Raw genomic sequence first — 16,860 nt, 5'->3', positions numbered from 1 at the left:
GCTGGCTTAAAGTTTTGGTTCTTCTGAACTGTATTACAAAATATTTTTTGCATGAATGATTTATATCTTGCACCATAAATGTAATAAAAGTTTCCACATCTGATTTTGTATAAAAACATTTATTTTGTTGTATTAACAAGTTAAAACTACGATATTCCTAATTGTAGTTTTTGAGCAGTATATTACTAATAAGGATTAAATGAAAATAAACAAAAAGATCCATTATTTGAAAAGAATTAGATCTAGTAGCTGCATATATTTTATAATTACAGTTTTTAAAAAAAGGGTCTTCTTTCTTTAAAAATCTTTTTTTTTTTTTTTAATATTTGAAAATAAAGTATAAAATAATTCCTACATTAAAATACATGACATACTTCTAAAGTGTTATTCATTTAAAGATTTTTTAAATTAGTAAGTCAGAATTTTCAGAAAAGATTTAAGAGAAATTCCAATTTTAACTGTTCAAGAGTTTAAACAGTCAATCTGAATAAGAATAATCATGTGATCCCAGTTTATGAATGAAGAGAATGCATTTTAATAAAAATCATCTTCATTTAGTTTTTTATGGTACATTTAATTTATTGTTTTATACACAAAAATTATATTTCTGCTTTATTTTTATATGAATATAATTTTTATCCTCATTTTATTCTAATTATATTTTTAAAAATTTTAATTTTTATATTATCTTAAATAAATAACTTACTTTTCCATTATGGCCTCTAATATAGAGTCGTCGAGCAGCAGTATTATGTTTCTGTACTATCTCAACCCTTGGCATAAATCTTCCTATCCTCAGAAAATAATGACCATGTTGCAAAGTAACAGAAAAGGGCTACAAAAAAATATGCATATATATTAATCTATCTGAGAATATCCAAAATATTCAATTATCAGGATTAATTATGATTATTATATTAATGTATTTAAGTTGTCACAATATGGCAATAATAATATTACTGTAATTTTGTGTGAATAACCTAAGGAGGTATAATCTACACCAGCATTTACTTCACAGAAAATTATTAGAATGGAAATAAAACTTTGCATAACCCATGCCAATGTATATTCTGAATCTCCAGAGCAGATACTGAAAGCATGAGATTTGACTGAATATAGTTTAAAAAGTAACATATCAAACATTAAAACATTGCTTTTTCTGTTTCACTTTCCATTAGCAGTTCATTATAGATGTAATTATAAAATAAAAAAACAGCAAAGACTGAACTTCAAATACTGAAATACAAATGTCTACTGAATAAGAGAAGTGTTTAATTGTATTGTTTCATTTCTGTTTTACTTATTAAATAACATTATCAAATAAATACTTTAAAAAATACTACTTATGGAAATCAAATTCTTTGGTTCACTGAAAAAACATTTTCAGCTCTAATAAATATTAAAATAATAAAAAATAATTTATTTATTTATTTTTAATTTATACTAATATTATAAAAAGGTAAAGTTAGTAAGTTTGGATGTAGGTGGTAATCTCTGAAATTACTCATCCGATTTCAAAAATTCTTTCACCAATATTTAGAATGGACCTTCAGGGTGGACATAAGCTGTATAGTATTCCATTAAACAGTCATATAAATTAAAAGATATCATCTAGTTAAGCATTATATTTTTGATGTCAGCGAGTGGTGAGGGGCAAGATGTGTAAGTATACAAGATAGGTAACCGCATGGCACAGTTGCACGGTCAGTGAGATATGCAGTGCACGTGTCCGAACTTGTAGTATATAAAGTTGACACGGGGAACGCATGCAGGGCTGCGTCGTGCTATGATGCAGAAATGCAGCTGCATCAAGTGGCACCGTGAGGGGGTGGCATAAAAAACATTTAAGGGGCAGAATTTCAAAGACTTGCATCATACTTGGAAAATCTATCACACAGCCCTGGTAAGATACACCAAATAATAATTATAGCCTATGTAAGACTAATAATTTATATAAGGGGCAGCAAAAAAACATATAAGGGGCGGCATTTCGAAGACTTGCATCATACTTAGAAAATCTACCGCACGGCCTGAACGCATGCACATAAGTTCGCTTTATTTGAACTCTTAGTCTTAATGTTCGAATTTATATTTATGAATGATTCAAAAAGATCCAATTTATTTTTCAAATTTAGTAAACTAGAAGAAGAACCCAGAAGGGGTTACGAAAACGTTTTTTATCACTTAGTGGTACTACGCACTGGTTAGTGGTTGGTATGAATCTTAATTATCGTTATCCCAGTGTGGTAAGAAGATATCTAAAAATTTTCTAATTAGTCTCGGAAGAGGGGGGACCTAATTCTTGCACTCTGTGAAAACAGGTAAGATCGGCTATAATCTAATGATCGTAATCTTTGCTATCGTTTTGTTCGAGCAACGCTGGGCTCATCTGCTAGTACTTATTAAATGTGAATAACGCCAGCCATGTACTTGTATTAGTTTTTTATTTTCAGCTCTGTTTAAGCGTTCTTAGTTTCAAAATATACAAACTTCTTTGACTTTGTTACGGAATAATATGATAAAAATACTTGATTTCCTTATAGAATAAAATATTTAAATTATTTTCTAACAAGTTCTTCAACTTAATGTAAAATTTTAAAAAAACATTTTTAAATTTAAAATATAACATAAACTGTACATGAATCAAAACAAACTAAAAACATAAATAAATAAATATACAAAGCAAATTAAAATCAAATAATTACTGCACACTACTAATGTCCCTAGAATTGTTCTTCATTGCCTATTTCTATTTTCTGTTTGATTATGTAAATGAGTTTTTCAAAATTTAATTCATCCATTATTATTATTTTCTAACTGTTAAGAAGTACTGTTGCATTCTTACTGCTAATGATATTAATATACTTTGATAGGATATAAATTTTATTCTAATATCCTTAAGGGAAATCCTTCCTTACATTCTTGCTTGAATAAAGACCGGTTTGTTCCAATATACTACTGTTTAGCATCTCATGCCCATTGTATAAACAAAGTAATCATATTGCATTTACCTCATGCTACTGAATTAAAGTATTCTTTTACCTCTTAGCTATAGACCTGGTTGGGAATTCAACGTAATAATTTTTCTTGTAAAAAGTTAAAATATGGCTAATAGTAGTATTTAGATTTAATAAATATAAAGATATTATGTATATACAAATAAACACTTTGCTTTTGAATTTTTGTGGACTGTTGCTGGTCTGTTAAAATGATGGATAAGAAACTAGAGCAAGCAAAGTTTTTCTTTGTATAAATGTAATATTTTTATATTTAATAAATTTTTCTTGTGTTTTGAGAATTACAGCATAAATCCCTAGTTTTGATATTTTTGATTAAAGCCAGATGAAGATCATCTAGTTTCAATCAAAAACTGGGTTTGTGGTGTTGTTGTTTGGTGATGATAATATAATTATTTAGTTATCAGTATTAATAAATTTAAAAATTTGATATATTTTAGAAAGTCACGAATACCTTACACAATAAAAATCTGAATTTGAGCCAAGTTTAATTTTTACTTAACCTAATAAATTTAAAAAAAATCTATTTATTTAGCATAAAAATGCTGGTGGAGATTTTCATTATAAAACAGTAAATTATCAAAAGATTTTAACTTCACAACATACAGTCAATTTGGCCATTGCAATCATTTTTTTTAAGATCAAGTAATTTCTCATATGAATAGTTTAAAGAAACTTATCTGTAGATTCAATCAGATGACATTTCTGTTTGTTAAGTGTGCATTGTCATTCAAGTTGTTTGTTGAATATGTATATGCTGGTAGCATAATAATATGAAATTACTCTCAAAAGTAACACTAATTGAACTTTTATCTCTACTACTTGACTCATTACAAATTTATAAACATTGTTAATTTGAGGGATGCATTAATCAAAATTTCTGTAATATCTAAGCATTAAAACACAAATTAACATAACATTTTCTAAATTTTGACTTCAACTGTCTTAAGTTTGATATTCAAAGATTCAAATTTTGTAACCATTTCTGAAAAAAATAATAGAATTACTGACATATACTTCTTTACTCTAAATATATCTTAAACTGAAATTAAGAAGTTAGGATTCTGATGCAGCAATATATAAATAATTAAAATTTTGTTTTCATATATCTAATATATCACATTCAAATAAATCATGTGATTCAATAAAAAGCAAAATCAAATTTGTGACTGATCGTTAAGATAATGGAATAAGATATCAACTTTTAATCAATGTACTACAACAACTTTAAGACATTTCATAAATTTGATAAATGCATTTATAAATTTAATGCCTTGCAATTATCAACAAAATAATGTATGAAAAGAACGAATGTTCTACTTGTGGTGTAATATATTGGGTTGTTTAAAAAGTAATTACTAGAGGAATGAGATGTATTTTTACCAGCCAATTTCATTTTACACCACATTTTCATTATATATTTTTGGCAGCTGACAATTAAAGGTTTATTTGTGTATAATTTTGTTTGATTCCGTACAATTTTTTTTCGGTGTCCCATCAAATATGGAAAATTGAAAGCATCATTTTCGGCATATTTTGCTTTAACAAAAAAATCAAAATGCTGTTCAAGCAAGAAAAATATTGTGGTACATGTATGGAGATGATGTGTTGAGAGAAAGACAGTGCCAAAACTGGTTTACAAAATTTTATTCTGGCAATTTCAATATTGAAGATGAACCACGTTCTGGATGGCCAGTTGAAGCCAATGAAAAGAAAATAAAGGTACTGATTGAAGCAAACTGCCAAATAAGAACAAATGAAATCTCTAAGAGATTGAATCTGTCAAATTGAACTGTTTATGATTGCTTGAAACAAATTGGTTTTGTTTCAAAGCTTGATATATGGGTTCCACATGTTCTTAAAGAGAGATGCCTCTTTGGTGGAATTTTAAGGAAAATTTTTTTTTGGAGCTTTTACCAGACAATTTAACAATTGATTCAAAAGTGTACTGCCATCGAGTAAACAAATTGAGTAATATCATCAAACAAAAAAGGCGGCCAGAATTGATCAACAATACAGGTGTAGTGTTTTACCACAATAATGCTAAATTTCACACAAGTTTGGTAACTCATCAGAAACTGTTACAGCTTAGATAAGATGTGCTATCACACCAACCATATTTGCCAGATCAGGCACCCACAGATTACTTGTTCCGGTCTTTACAAAATTTTTTAAACTGTAAGACATTTATTTGAAATGAAAATGTTAAAAATTACTTGGATCTGTTTTTTGTAAGCAAACATCAAAACTTTTATAAACTTGGAATCATTCTGCTAACAGAAACAATGGCAACAGGTATTTGACCAAAATGGTCAATATATAATTCAATAAAATATTTATTTATTATAAAAATATTGTGTTTTTTTCCACAGAAAAAAAACAAAATTACTTTTGGAACAACCCAATAGCATATACAGTTTCTCATTTTTAAAAAATAAATTGACATACTGATGATTTTAATCGTTTTTGTGAACTGCTTTTACTCTTTAGGTATTTCAGAAAATAAAATATAATTTCAATTGTTATAAACACTTCCTAGAACAATATAGAATTTGACTTAAAAATAAAATAATATGCATATACAAAAAAGAAATAAATGAATATATTTACTTTTGGCAAAAGAAATTCTCCTGGAACTTCAACATCTGCTGTTTGTTGAGAAAAATTACTCAAAAATCTACATTTTTCTTCTATCAAAAATGATCTATAAAAAATCAATTTAATAATATATGGAATTTAATAATAACTAATTAATTAATAATTAATTTTTTTATTACAAAACAAACTTAGTATTACTATATTAAAACTGATTATTACAGGTCTATAAGGTTATAACTGTTAATTCAGTTATGTTAAATTTAAAAATAATGCTTCTTTTTCTATCATAGTTTTCTCATAAATATAGAAATATTTTAAATTAGACTTATTCAATATACTTTTTATAATGAAATGATTAAAAAACCAAAAAAATTGTTTAATCAATACAGGTGAATGTAAGATAATGTTATCTGAAGAAGATTTAATAAGTATTTGACAGACAGATTTATATTTTTCATTTTCCCATTTGTTTCAAAAAATTTTGATATCTTATTAAATTCTTAAAAAAAATAAAATAAAACTTTATAAATAATATTATTCAGAAATAATTTTAATTTTTTTTTCATTTATCAATGTAAACTTTAATTTTATCCTACATTATATTCCAATGGTTTAAATTCAAGATTTTATTTAATACAGTAGAGCATCGATTATCTGAATCAATTGGGGACTGGGGTTGTTCGGATAACTGATATTTCGGATAACCGATTATGTACACAAAAATAGTTTAACGTATCCGATGTTAAAATTTTTCTCCATTGCGTGTCGCTTTGCGTTGAATTTTTGTCGATGTTAAGCCTAACGAAGACTATTGTATCGTTAAAAATTATTTTTTTATTTTGTACAAACAAAATAAATATATTGAAAAATATAAAAACAATAAAAAATAATACTTCAGAAGTTAATTTAGTATCAAAAACGTAAAATATTTGAGTAGCCCAAGATATAGCCAAAGATTGCAGCACTACAGCACTAGCGAAAATTTAAATTTGCCGACTGGAATTCTTTCGGATAATTGACTTTCAGATAATCGACACTCTACTGTATCTCATTTAACTGCAAATAATTCAATGTTTTTCAATACTATAGAAAATTTTCCTTTATGTTCTTGTTTTTGAATCTCAGCTTGCATTTTTGTTTTTTCTAAGTGAGCCTGAAGCAGGCACCTAAAAGAGGGTGAAAACATTTGCTATTGTGTATTTGAAATTAAAAACACTATCCTGCTAGAAAAGTGGGTAAGTTTATTGCATGTTAATACATAGAAGTTCCAGTTTTAAAAGTATTTCATGATAAATATTTTCTTTGTATCATATATTATATATGAAAATGAATAAATATTTTAATATATTATTGTCAAAGTATATTTATATAATTTATACATTAAGCAGCTGCTGTTTTTTTTTGTTTTGTTTTTTTGTTTAGTTAAATTACAATATAAATTAGACTTTTTTTATTTTACATGAAAAATTTTAAAAATAACATAGAATATTAACATTAAATCATAATTTTAAATTTGCTTTTTAAATTGCAAAATTAATGAAATTCATAAACAATTTATAATACTTACTTTGGTAGCAATTTTGTTTTTGCTTCTAAAATTTTAATCCATTTCTTCAATTTGTTAATTAAATTATGAAGTTTCATTGCACCTGGAACACTACAAAAAATATTTTAAAAAAATTATGAATTAAATTTAAGAATATATACAGTCGACTCCCCTATAACACTGTTGATTATTTTGTTTTATATGAATTCCATGTTGTACAAGTCATTTAGATTTTACAAATACATAAGCCATGCACAGCCTGGCACACGTATTTGTAAAATCTAAATGACTTGTACAACGGAATTCATATAAAACGGAATAATCAACAGTGTTATAGGAGGGTTGACTGTATCATAATTTCTTAATAAATGCTCCATATGTTTAAATTCTGAATTATTCAAACTAACTTTTTTATAAGCAAAATAAAAATTCTAATATAATGCAAGATTCATTATTTGTAATTTTCAATTACCAAAAACACACTTATTATTTTCTTTTAATATATCTAACTTTCATATTTGTTATTAAACTGAAATTTAAATATTTTACTAATTCAGGAAAATTGTATTAATAGAAAAATTTCATTTTTATATAAAAATATATTTTATCCAAAGATAAAAACTGTTACAAAAATAAACTATAGTTATGAGTAATGTTTTTGTTGCTATTTAAAGTCAAATTATCAGTTTATTAATTAATGTACATTTTAACCATTCTTATTTTATTTTAATTCACCTAAAATCAAAATCAGCTGTAAACTGTCCTTTCATCTTTTGAAAAACTGGATCTTGTGCTGTTGCTTGAGCACGTCTAGCAAGAGATTCAGATGCAGCACTAGAAAAAGTTGTTGTAACACTAGAAACATTTTCAATACCAACTCCAAATGTTGAAACCAGTTTTTTTACAAAATTTAATGTATGTAGTGTCACTGGTGCTTCTGATACAGCACCTCGATTTTCAAATGCAACTGCATAACATTTTGCCAAACCCTGTCTCAGCTGCCTTAACACTTCCTCATACCAATTTTCTCGAAACCAAACCATCTAAACAAAAACAAAAATGTCAATTGTAATAACAGGTATGAAATGGTATTAATAATACAGATAAATTTTGTAATAAATGATAAAAAAAATGTCCACTAAATTATATACATAAAAATTTAATTTCAATCTTATAAATTTTAAATGAAAAAAATTGATATTACTTAATCAGTAAAATAACAAAAATTATTATTAGTATTATTAAATTTAGTTCTTTCTATTTCATTCTTTTCAGATAAATCATCCTTTTATATATATATAATAAATAAATAAATAAATAAATAAATAAATACAAAGTTAAATTTATAACATACCTGATCAACAATTCCTTCCAAGGAAGAAAGTATTGTTGGATGTAAATCACGCTGCATGTGCATTATGCGACTACACCGCCACATTGGTGGTGTGGCTCGAATAGGACCCGTTTCTGATGCTTGTTGTTGCTGAGAAGATTGATGTGATTCTATAGAAAATTATATGAGAAAGATCATTTTTATGTATGAATAATAATTATAAATTATTTTTCATTATTATTCTCATATCAACCTGTTGTATTAGGTGAATTGACAGGAATGTTTGGAACACCTTCTGTTGAAGAAGTGGATGTTGATGGAGATGAAGATAAGCTACCAATTGAATGAGAAGGAGCAGGACTAGATACTTGATTTCCAGACCGCCGTACATCAGCCTGTAAAGTCAGTTCTCCACTTTTATCTGTTAAAAATGAATAAACAGATAATTCTCAAATTTCTGCACATATACTCACTACATATAATCTGACATTAAAATTTTACCATTGAAAAAAATTGTAATTACAGACTTTTATAAAATTAAATTATTTAAAGTTCAACATAACATTTCAATATTGAAAATCTCATATGCCAATATGTTATTTTGATAATTATAATAAATGCAAAGATTATGTCAATGATAAAATTATATGAAAATGTGTTTATTATTATTATTTAAAAATTTAATTAAGTAAATTTAACATTAAATGAAGGTAAGATTATTAAAAGTCATTCACATTAAAAAATGGCAATTGTCACCATAATTGTAAGTTTGAAATTAACAGCAAAATAAATTTAAATATAACAGTTTTAATAGTGATTGCCAATTACAAGCACAGTTTATTTGATATGACATGTAATTAAAATATATAAAATATTGTATATATAGTTTTATCTTTTAAAAATTGAAAATAAGAAGTCAATAAAATTTTTAGATCATAAGTATTCTAAATTTCTGTTGTTATTATAAATCATCATCAATTAAAAAATAAATAAATATTAAACTAATCCAGTTCTTAGATATAAATTTTTCAGTCTTCAAAAACATCATTTAAAAATAAATTTGCTTTGAATTTTTTAAATAAAATTTTTACTCTTTAACTGACTTCTTTCTAATAAAGATATTATACAGACTTAAAAGTATTTAAATTTAACAGTATGTTTTTCTTATTTGATTAAATATGTAGACAGTCCTGGAAGAATAAAATTTTATATTTGCAATTAAAAATAAAAATCACTTATAATATATAGACTTACATCTTTCTCTTTGTTCAATTTTTAATGTGAGATATAATGTGCGTATAGGAAAATATACAGCTTGAGGAAACATACGTCCTACATGACTTAATAGATTCATTATTACTCTTCCTTCAAAACGAACAAGGCATGTTAGAAGTTGTGGTATCCAAGGTAACCATTGCACAGGAGGAACACCAACATTATATTTATCAACTGCTTCCGCAAGTGAAGATTTTTCATCATCATAATTTAAAAGCCACAATACCTTATGATAAATAAAATTAAAATACATTTACATTAATTTATTATTATGTTAATTTAAACACAGTTTTATGTATCTAGTATAAATAATATAACAATGTTAAGAAAATTCTTAACAACAACTACAATTCTAAATGATTTTAAAATGATAATTATCAAAAGAAAATCCATATATTTTGATGATTCTTAGCAAAAATGAACTCCATTAAAAAAAAACATGAAATATTTTAACAAAAATAATTATAAGATATCATGAATGATCCTAAAAATAAACAAGATTGGTCAAGCCTATCTGATAGCATGTTCCACAAAAGCAAATCAAATATTTATAAAATAAATTTATTATAAAATTTAATTTAATACAAACTAGATATTTTTACTATAGCTTACAGTGACTGTAAACAAAAATGTTCAGTTCACTTTTGTACATGTGCATGGACATGTGCAATGAATGGATTGAATGGAACACTTAGGTAACAAAAGTGAACAGAGTCATTGCGCATGTGCGTGGATGAATCTGACAGATCAATGAAAGTCCTAATATAAGTACTTCACCACTATCGTGGAGCATGCTAAAAACATGAAATATCACTACATAATCCCAAAAGTAAGGTCTCCTATTTTTTTTAGAAATACAAAGAAATGTTAATTTTCAATAATGTTTACATCATTTTAAAGCTTGAACATTTATCTATATTTTTACATAATCACCATTTTGGTTGATGCATTTTTGTAGGTGCTGTGGCAGTTTTTGTATGCCATGTCATACCAGCTCACCGCCATGTCATGTTAAACCGATTGAAATTCATCACCAATTGATGGAAGTGTATGGCAAGTCATGCATGGATGTCAAAAACATCTGCAAGTGGCATAGGAAGTTTGCAGCTGGTCATACTAAAATTCACGATGAAGAAAGAAGTGGGAGACCATCAATTTCCAAAGAGACAGTTGCGAAGGTTGAACAAACCATGCATGTACATTAAATGATCACTCTGGATGATCTCTGCATTTTGGTTCCTGGGATTTCCCAAAGCACCATTCATAGGATTTTAATGAAAAAATTTCAATATTGGAAGATGTGCACAAAATGGGTCCCACTGCATGGCAGCAAGCTGGTATGACATGGCATACAAAAAATGCCACAGCACCTACAAAAATGCATCAATCGAAATGGTGATTATGTAGAAAAATAGCTAAATGTTCAAGCTTTAAAATGATGTAAACATTATTGAAAATAAACGTTTCTTTGTATTTTTAAAAAAATAGGAAATCTTACTTTTGGTATTACCGTTGTAGTTTAAGAAAACTAATCTAAAATTTATTAAAACTGTAAGATATGACTAAACTTAGGTCATCTTCAGCCCATTAAAAATAAGCAGAATGCACAATTAATGAAACTGAGTATATATATTTAAAATTATAGAACACTTCAACATTTTAAAAATTAAAACAGAAAAATGCTTTGCTTATACGAACAGTAATTCACAATGTTATCAATTTGTGGATCTCTTAAATTGAGTTATAGATGGACCATGGACCACCTATATCCCCATCTACTTCTTATCCTGTAAATATTGTAAACCAAAATATTCTTTCTCTCTCTCAACTTAACATTAGAAATATGTAATGCATGAAAATGTTCTTTTCTCTGGCTAAAGCATAGAATTACATTTTTGAAAAATGACTAGGTTAGTCTGTAGACAACCTGGCACATGCTTACAAACTACCAATGTTCCAAGCACAATATTTTAACAACCACTGACATAGAACATGCTACAAAGCTATATATATAAACTTATACAAAATAATAATTTATTAAGAATATATTAAATCAGTGTTTTTCAACCTGTGGGTTCAAGCCTTACACAGGGGGTCGCGGGTACACAGGGGGATAAAAAGACAAGTGTTTGTAGGTCCTACACTACATTAAAAAAACTACAATTTCAGTGAGAATTATGGCCCACCCCAGAAAATGATAGCAGAAAAAGTGTTGAGCTGATTTCCAAAATGAAATGAAAAGTAAAAGCTGAAAATTCAGATCCAAAAAAAAAGAAAGAAAGAAAAAAGAAAAAAGGTCAACAGTTCCCTGTGCCTAATGTTATAATTAAAGGAAGTTTCATACTTTATGTGTGTTAAATTATTGTCGATTCTTCTGAAATTTTCATTTTAATCAACAATAATTTGTCTCAACAGAAAGAAAATTAAATACATAGTTTTTAAAATCACTGATATAGTTTTAATATGGCCCTAGGGGTCACCAGAATTTTTTAACTTGTAAAGGGGTCACGTATTCAAGAAGGTTGAAAAACACTGTATTAAAAAAATGTTAGTTGTTGAATACTATGTTCCAATAAATAGTTGAAACAGAGAATTAGCTAACTTCACTAATCATGTAAAAAGATGAAAAATCAATGGCTTTAATTAACGGTTTTTATTTATAATAGTGTCAAATTTCATTCATTTCCATGATCCTAGTTATGTTTCAACATATTTTAATTAATATAAAGACATAAAAGACTTGATCAAATGAAACCAACTGAATTCTTTCAAAAGTTTCCATTAGAGTCTTCAAAAAATTGCAACTACAAAAAAAAAAATAAAAAAAATACAGATATCTATCAAATTAAAGAAGAAAATATACACCACATATAGGAAAAGTCCTAATTAACAAATTTTAAAGAACAAAATTCTCAATAGTCTGTTAATTAGGATGTTCTTTATTTAGAATTAACAAATTTGTGACAAATTCTATGCATACTGTAGGCAGTATATAATTATAAATCCTACACACATTTCTTGTCAAAAACTCAAAATTCACTTGTTTGTCTTGTTTTTAACTAATTTAAATCCTACTGATTTTATCTTTGTCTATATTGTTTTGGCCCACTAGTGGCCAATTCCATTCCCTGAACACTGGGAGTTCAGTTGTGGGATCACACCTTGCCAGAACAGGCTGCATGTGAAGTTTTCCAGGTTTTCTCCATGTCTGTAATACCTGAAAAGGGGCCAGTTACTCTTAAAAAGTCCTCCTGGAAGGCATTCCCCTAGGCAAATTGCCCAAGTGTTGCATTGCCGTAACTTAACAAACAAATATTGTCTATATTGTTTTGGAGGTAATACTGGCAGCTCTTTCATAGTATCTTCAACTTGAAATAATGCAATGCCAAAATGGAGGACAATGCATGAAGAATAAGCAGAAATTGCTCACTGGTAAAATATTATTCAAAGTCAGATGGCATTTGATGACATTTGTCTGATGGCATTTCAGACAAATGCCATCAGACTTCTTCTCAGATTTAATCAACTTTGAATTAGAATGATTTTCCACTGGATCAACAGGAATTTAAAGAGGAAGAAAAATGCAAGTAAATAAATATAAAAACAAAATGTTTGCTATTAGGATTCTTCCTATATTACAAACAGATTGATAGTGACTCTTAAGAGAATTAGAGACTATCAATCATTTGCACCAGTTAAAAAAGTCTGCATTAAGAACTGATTTAGTAAAAATTTAGTTGTTTCAAAAATTATTATTATTTAGTTATATTTTATCATTTTTTGTTCATAATGAATCAACTATAATAAAATATTGTTTTAATCAAAAGTGTTATGGAATTTTACAGTATTGTATTATTTTTATATTACATACTATATAAAATTTTTTTATCTAAATGTAACACATACATAATTTATGTAATAGTTAATTCAAAGTAAATACAATAAACAAATATTTAAAGCAAATGAATAATTTTTCCTAGAAATATAAACATTAAAAGTTTTTATTTATGTTTAAAATAATTTCAAATATAAATTTTCAAATAAATAAAGCTTGATATTAAATCTTAAGCTGCACAATATTAATTATAATAAATTTTGATTGATTATTATTTTTTCACACTTACTTTAGCAAGATACTTTCGAGATTTATTTTCATTCTGATGACGACAAGCATGCAAATAACAAGTAAGAGCAGAGATTCCTACATGAATCTGTCGACTGTAAATTAAAAATATCTACATTTAGTAACTATTCATATATCTGTAACAATTAAGTTTTATGCTATTTTTAAATACTAGAAACAAAACTATCACAAAACAATGATATCAAAATAATCATTCAATTATAAAGGAATGTAGACTTTTTGATGTTTTATGTATAAAATGGTTATCTGAATTTCATATATTTGTTGTTGTTTACAAAGAATTTTTATTAACAAAACATTTTATTGTAAATATAATTTAAAAATAGAAATAAGCAATTATTTATTGTGACATAGTTACAATGCTGAGCTGTAATTTTTAATTTATTTAATTTAAAATATATGCTCTCCCCCTTAAGTAAGTAGTGACTTGCCCCTGTATATCATACTTTTCCTTCAACAATATGCTTCATGCTGGTCATCTATATCTAACACCTTTCTGTAAAAAATTTTTGAATTGAAATAACATGACTTCTAGTCTGCATTGGAAGTTTGTATATAGTTAATCGGGGCCTCCTGCTCCTAAGGTTTCCATATCTGGTCTCATCTTTCATCTTTTTAACTTTGTTCTCAAGATTAAGGAAGGACAGACAGCCTTACTTTCAAAAATTGATATTTTATTATATTCTTTCAGCATTTATTTTTTAAAGCAGCTTAATTTCATAATTTGTTAATAGATTAGATTGAATTTTTAACTTAAAAAAATTAAACAAAAAAGTTTACTTTATAAATTAAATGTTCAAAATTCCTAAAAATTTGTCATTTTAAGTAGCAATTATCAAATTTTTTATATTTTATGTTTTTTTTTTTTTTTTCTAGTAAAAATTTTCTNAACAATAAAAAGAAACATAAACATCCTACTATTATAGCAGTTTCTTGTTAAAATAATTAATATACTTTTATTTTTTATTATTTTAACAAGAAATAATAAAAAACAAAAGTATTTCAAAACAGGCTAGAATTAACATAACTCTGGTTAGAATTAACATTCAAATTGAAAAAATTTTCAATAGAAATCAGAATACAGAAAGAATGTTATCAGAAATAAACATTACATATTTTGAATTTTACATAAATACAGTAGAGCATCGGTTATCCGAAAGAATTCCAGTTGGCAAATTTTAATTTTCACTAGTGCTGTGGTGCTGCAATCTTTGGCTATATCTTGGGCTACTCCAATATTTTTTTTGTTGGTGTGTGTGTTTTAGCTGGCAGCACTGGTGTTTTTCTGAGGACTGTGTGTCATGCTGAATCGAACGTTTTTGATACTAGATTAATTTAAGTATAATTTTTTTTGTTTTCATACTTTTCAATATATTTATTTTGTTTGTAAAAAATAAAGAAATAATTTTTAACGATACAATAGCCATGATTATTATTTAAAAAAGTTTACATTAGGCTTAACATCGATGAAAATTCAACGTGAAGCGACATGCAACAGAGAAAAATTTCAACACGGGACAGGTTAATATATTTTTTCGTACATAATCAGTTATCCGAAAAATAAGTTATCCAAACAACCCCAGTCCCCAATTGATTCGGATAAATGATGCTCTACTGTATTGTTATAAAATATAAATAGTAAAAGTTTAGTTTCAAACAAGATTACCTTTCCCATCGATCTCTTGTGAATATTGATTCCAAATAATCACCCCACAATGCCCATGCTTTGACTAAAGTATCATGCATTTGAACTGCAGCACTGAAAGCCTTATTGGCTTCATCAGATCTTCCACTTTGGGCTAAAAACATTCCTTTAAGTGCATAAAACTCTGCTATCATCTCCTTGCCAAAATATTTAAGATTAGTTGACTCAATTACTTCTAATCCCTGAAATTCATAAAAATTCATATTATAAAAAATATGCATTACTAAAAATTTTTAAATTGAATGCATTCAAATGATTAAAGTAATATAACTGTTTCAATATTAGTTGTTATTAATTAATCCCTGATAAATAATATAAAGAATGTCATTTCGTAAGAATTTTTCATAATTGTGAGAGCAATTTTAACTAAACTGTGGTAAATGATACACACTTTGAGAGTACTAGAATATTAAAATTTTTAACTTAGTGAAAAAAAGTAATTTGCTTTAATGTTATGTCTATGGAGAATTTTTTATTTTCAAGCATTTAATTTAAACTCCTTCCAACTTAGGCAATAAAATAAAAATTGGTTAATGAAATAAAGACAATTAATAGATGTTTTTGAGATAGGTATTTACTAATTTTTTCAGTATATGTATTTTATATGTAATGAGTATTTGGTATAACTATGTCTGTAATGCATGTGATATCCTTTCATCTGTAAATGAATGTGATATCTGATCTGTTAAGATAGATTGTTTTGTCTATAATTATAGCTTAGTCAATATGTATTTTGTGCATATTCTTTTCAAATGATTATATAAAGTTTGTATTTGTGTGCAAGCTTTTGATGTAGATACAGTATTAGCTTTGCTATTTGATTATGGTGATGTGAGCAGTCAATTTGTGTTAATGACTTGCAACCAGATGTGATATGTTGTATAATTTTGTGCACTATGTAGCACTTTCTACAAGTGTCATGTCTTTTAAAAATGTGCTTCCTGTAGTTTCATGTATTTAAAACTTAGTCTTGTATGGCAATCTTATGTCTCTCCAAAGAGGCATCCATGAGTCAGCCAACAGTTTGACACAGTTCTTTCAACATGATCCTGCTGAGATGCCTATTGTGCGGCTTATTCCAATTCCAAGACTAAATGATGGTTTGTCTGCATTTTGTGGTCAACATTGTGTAAGTTTAATGATGTACTGTTTTTGTCTACAAGAGTTACAGTTTTGTGTTATTATGATGTTTCTTGTTTTCTGCAGAAAAATTCTTGTAGTGTCTGTATTTTTTCTAGTATG

The 16,860-nt window shown here is 26.7% G+C and overlaps 1 protein-coding gene across 1 annotated transcript in view; it reads right to left on the bottom strand.

Moving 5' to 3' along the window:
* Positions 1-16,860, bottom strand: part of LOC111631936 (transformation/transcription domain-associated protein-like) — a 169,908-nt gene that overhangs the window by 19,166 nt on the left and 133,882 nt on the right. Inside the window, exons 49-57 of the mRNA XM_023376276.1 lie at positions 15,580-15,800; positions 13,894-13,987; positions 9,749-9,995; positions 8,748-8,915; positions 8,516-8,664; positions 7,897-8,204; positions 7,183-7,272; positions 5,628-5,721; positions 707-835 (exon numbers count right to left, since the gene is read on the bottom strand). Coding sequence (XP_023232044.1) covers positions 707-835; positions 5,628-5,721; positions 7,183-7,272; positions 7,897-8,204; positions 8,516-8,664; positions 8,748-8,915; positions 9,749-9,995; positions 13,894-13,987; positions 15,580-15,800 — 1,500 coding nt within the window. The remainder of the gene's footprint in view (positions 1-706; positions 836-5,627; positions 5,722-7,182; positions 7,273-7,896; positions 8,205-8,515; positions 8,665-8,747; positions 8,916-9,748; positions 9,996-13,893; positions 13,988-15,579; positions 15,801-16,860) is intronic.

The sequence above is a fragment of the Centruroides sculpturatus genome, unplaced genomic scaffold, assembly GCF_000671375.1.
Source record: "Centruroides sculpturatus isolate CEXI.00-Female unplaced genomic scaffold, Cexi_2.0 scaffold666, whole genome shotgun sequence".
Lineage (NCBI taxonomy): Eukaryota > Metazoa > Arthropoda > Arachnida > Scorpiones > Buthidae > Centruroides > Centruroides sculpturatus.
The sequence above is the reverse complement of the archived record's forward strand: the minus strand, read 5'-3'. Positions and strand labels throughout refer to the sequence as shown.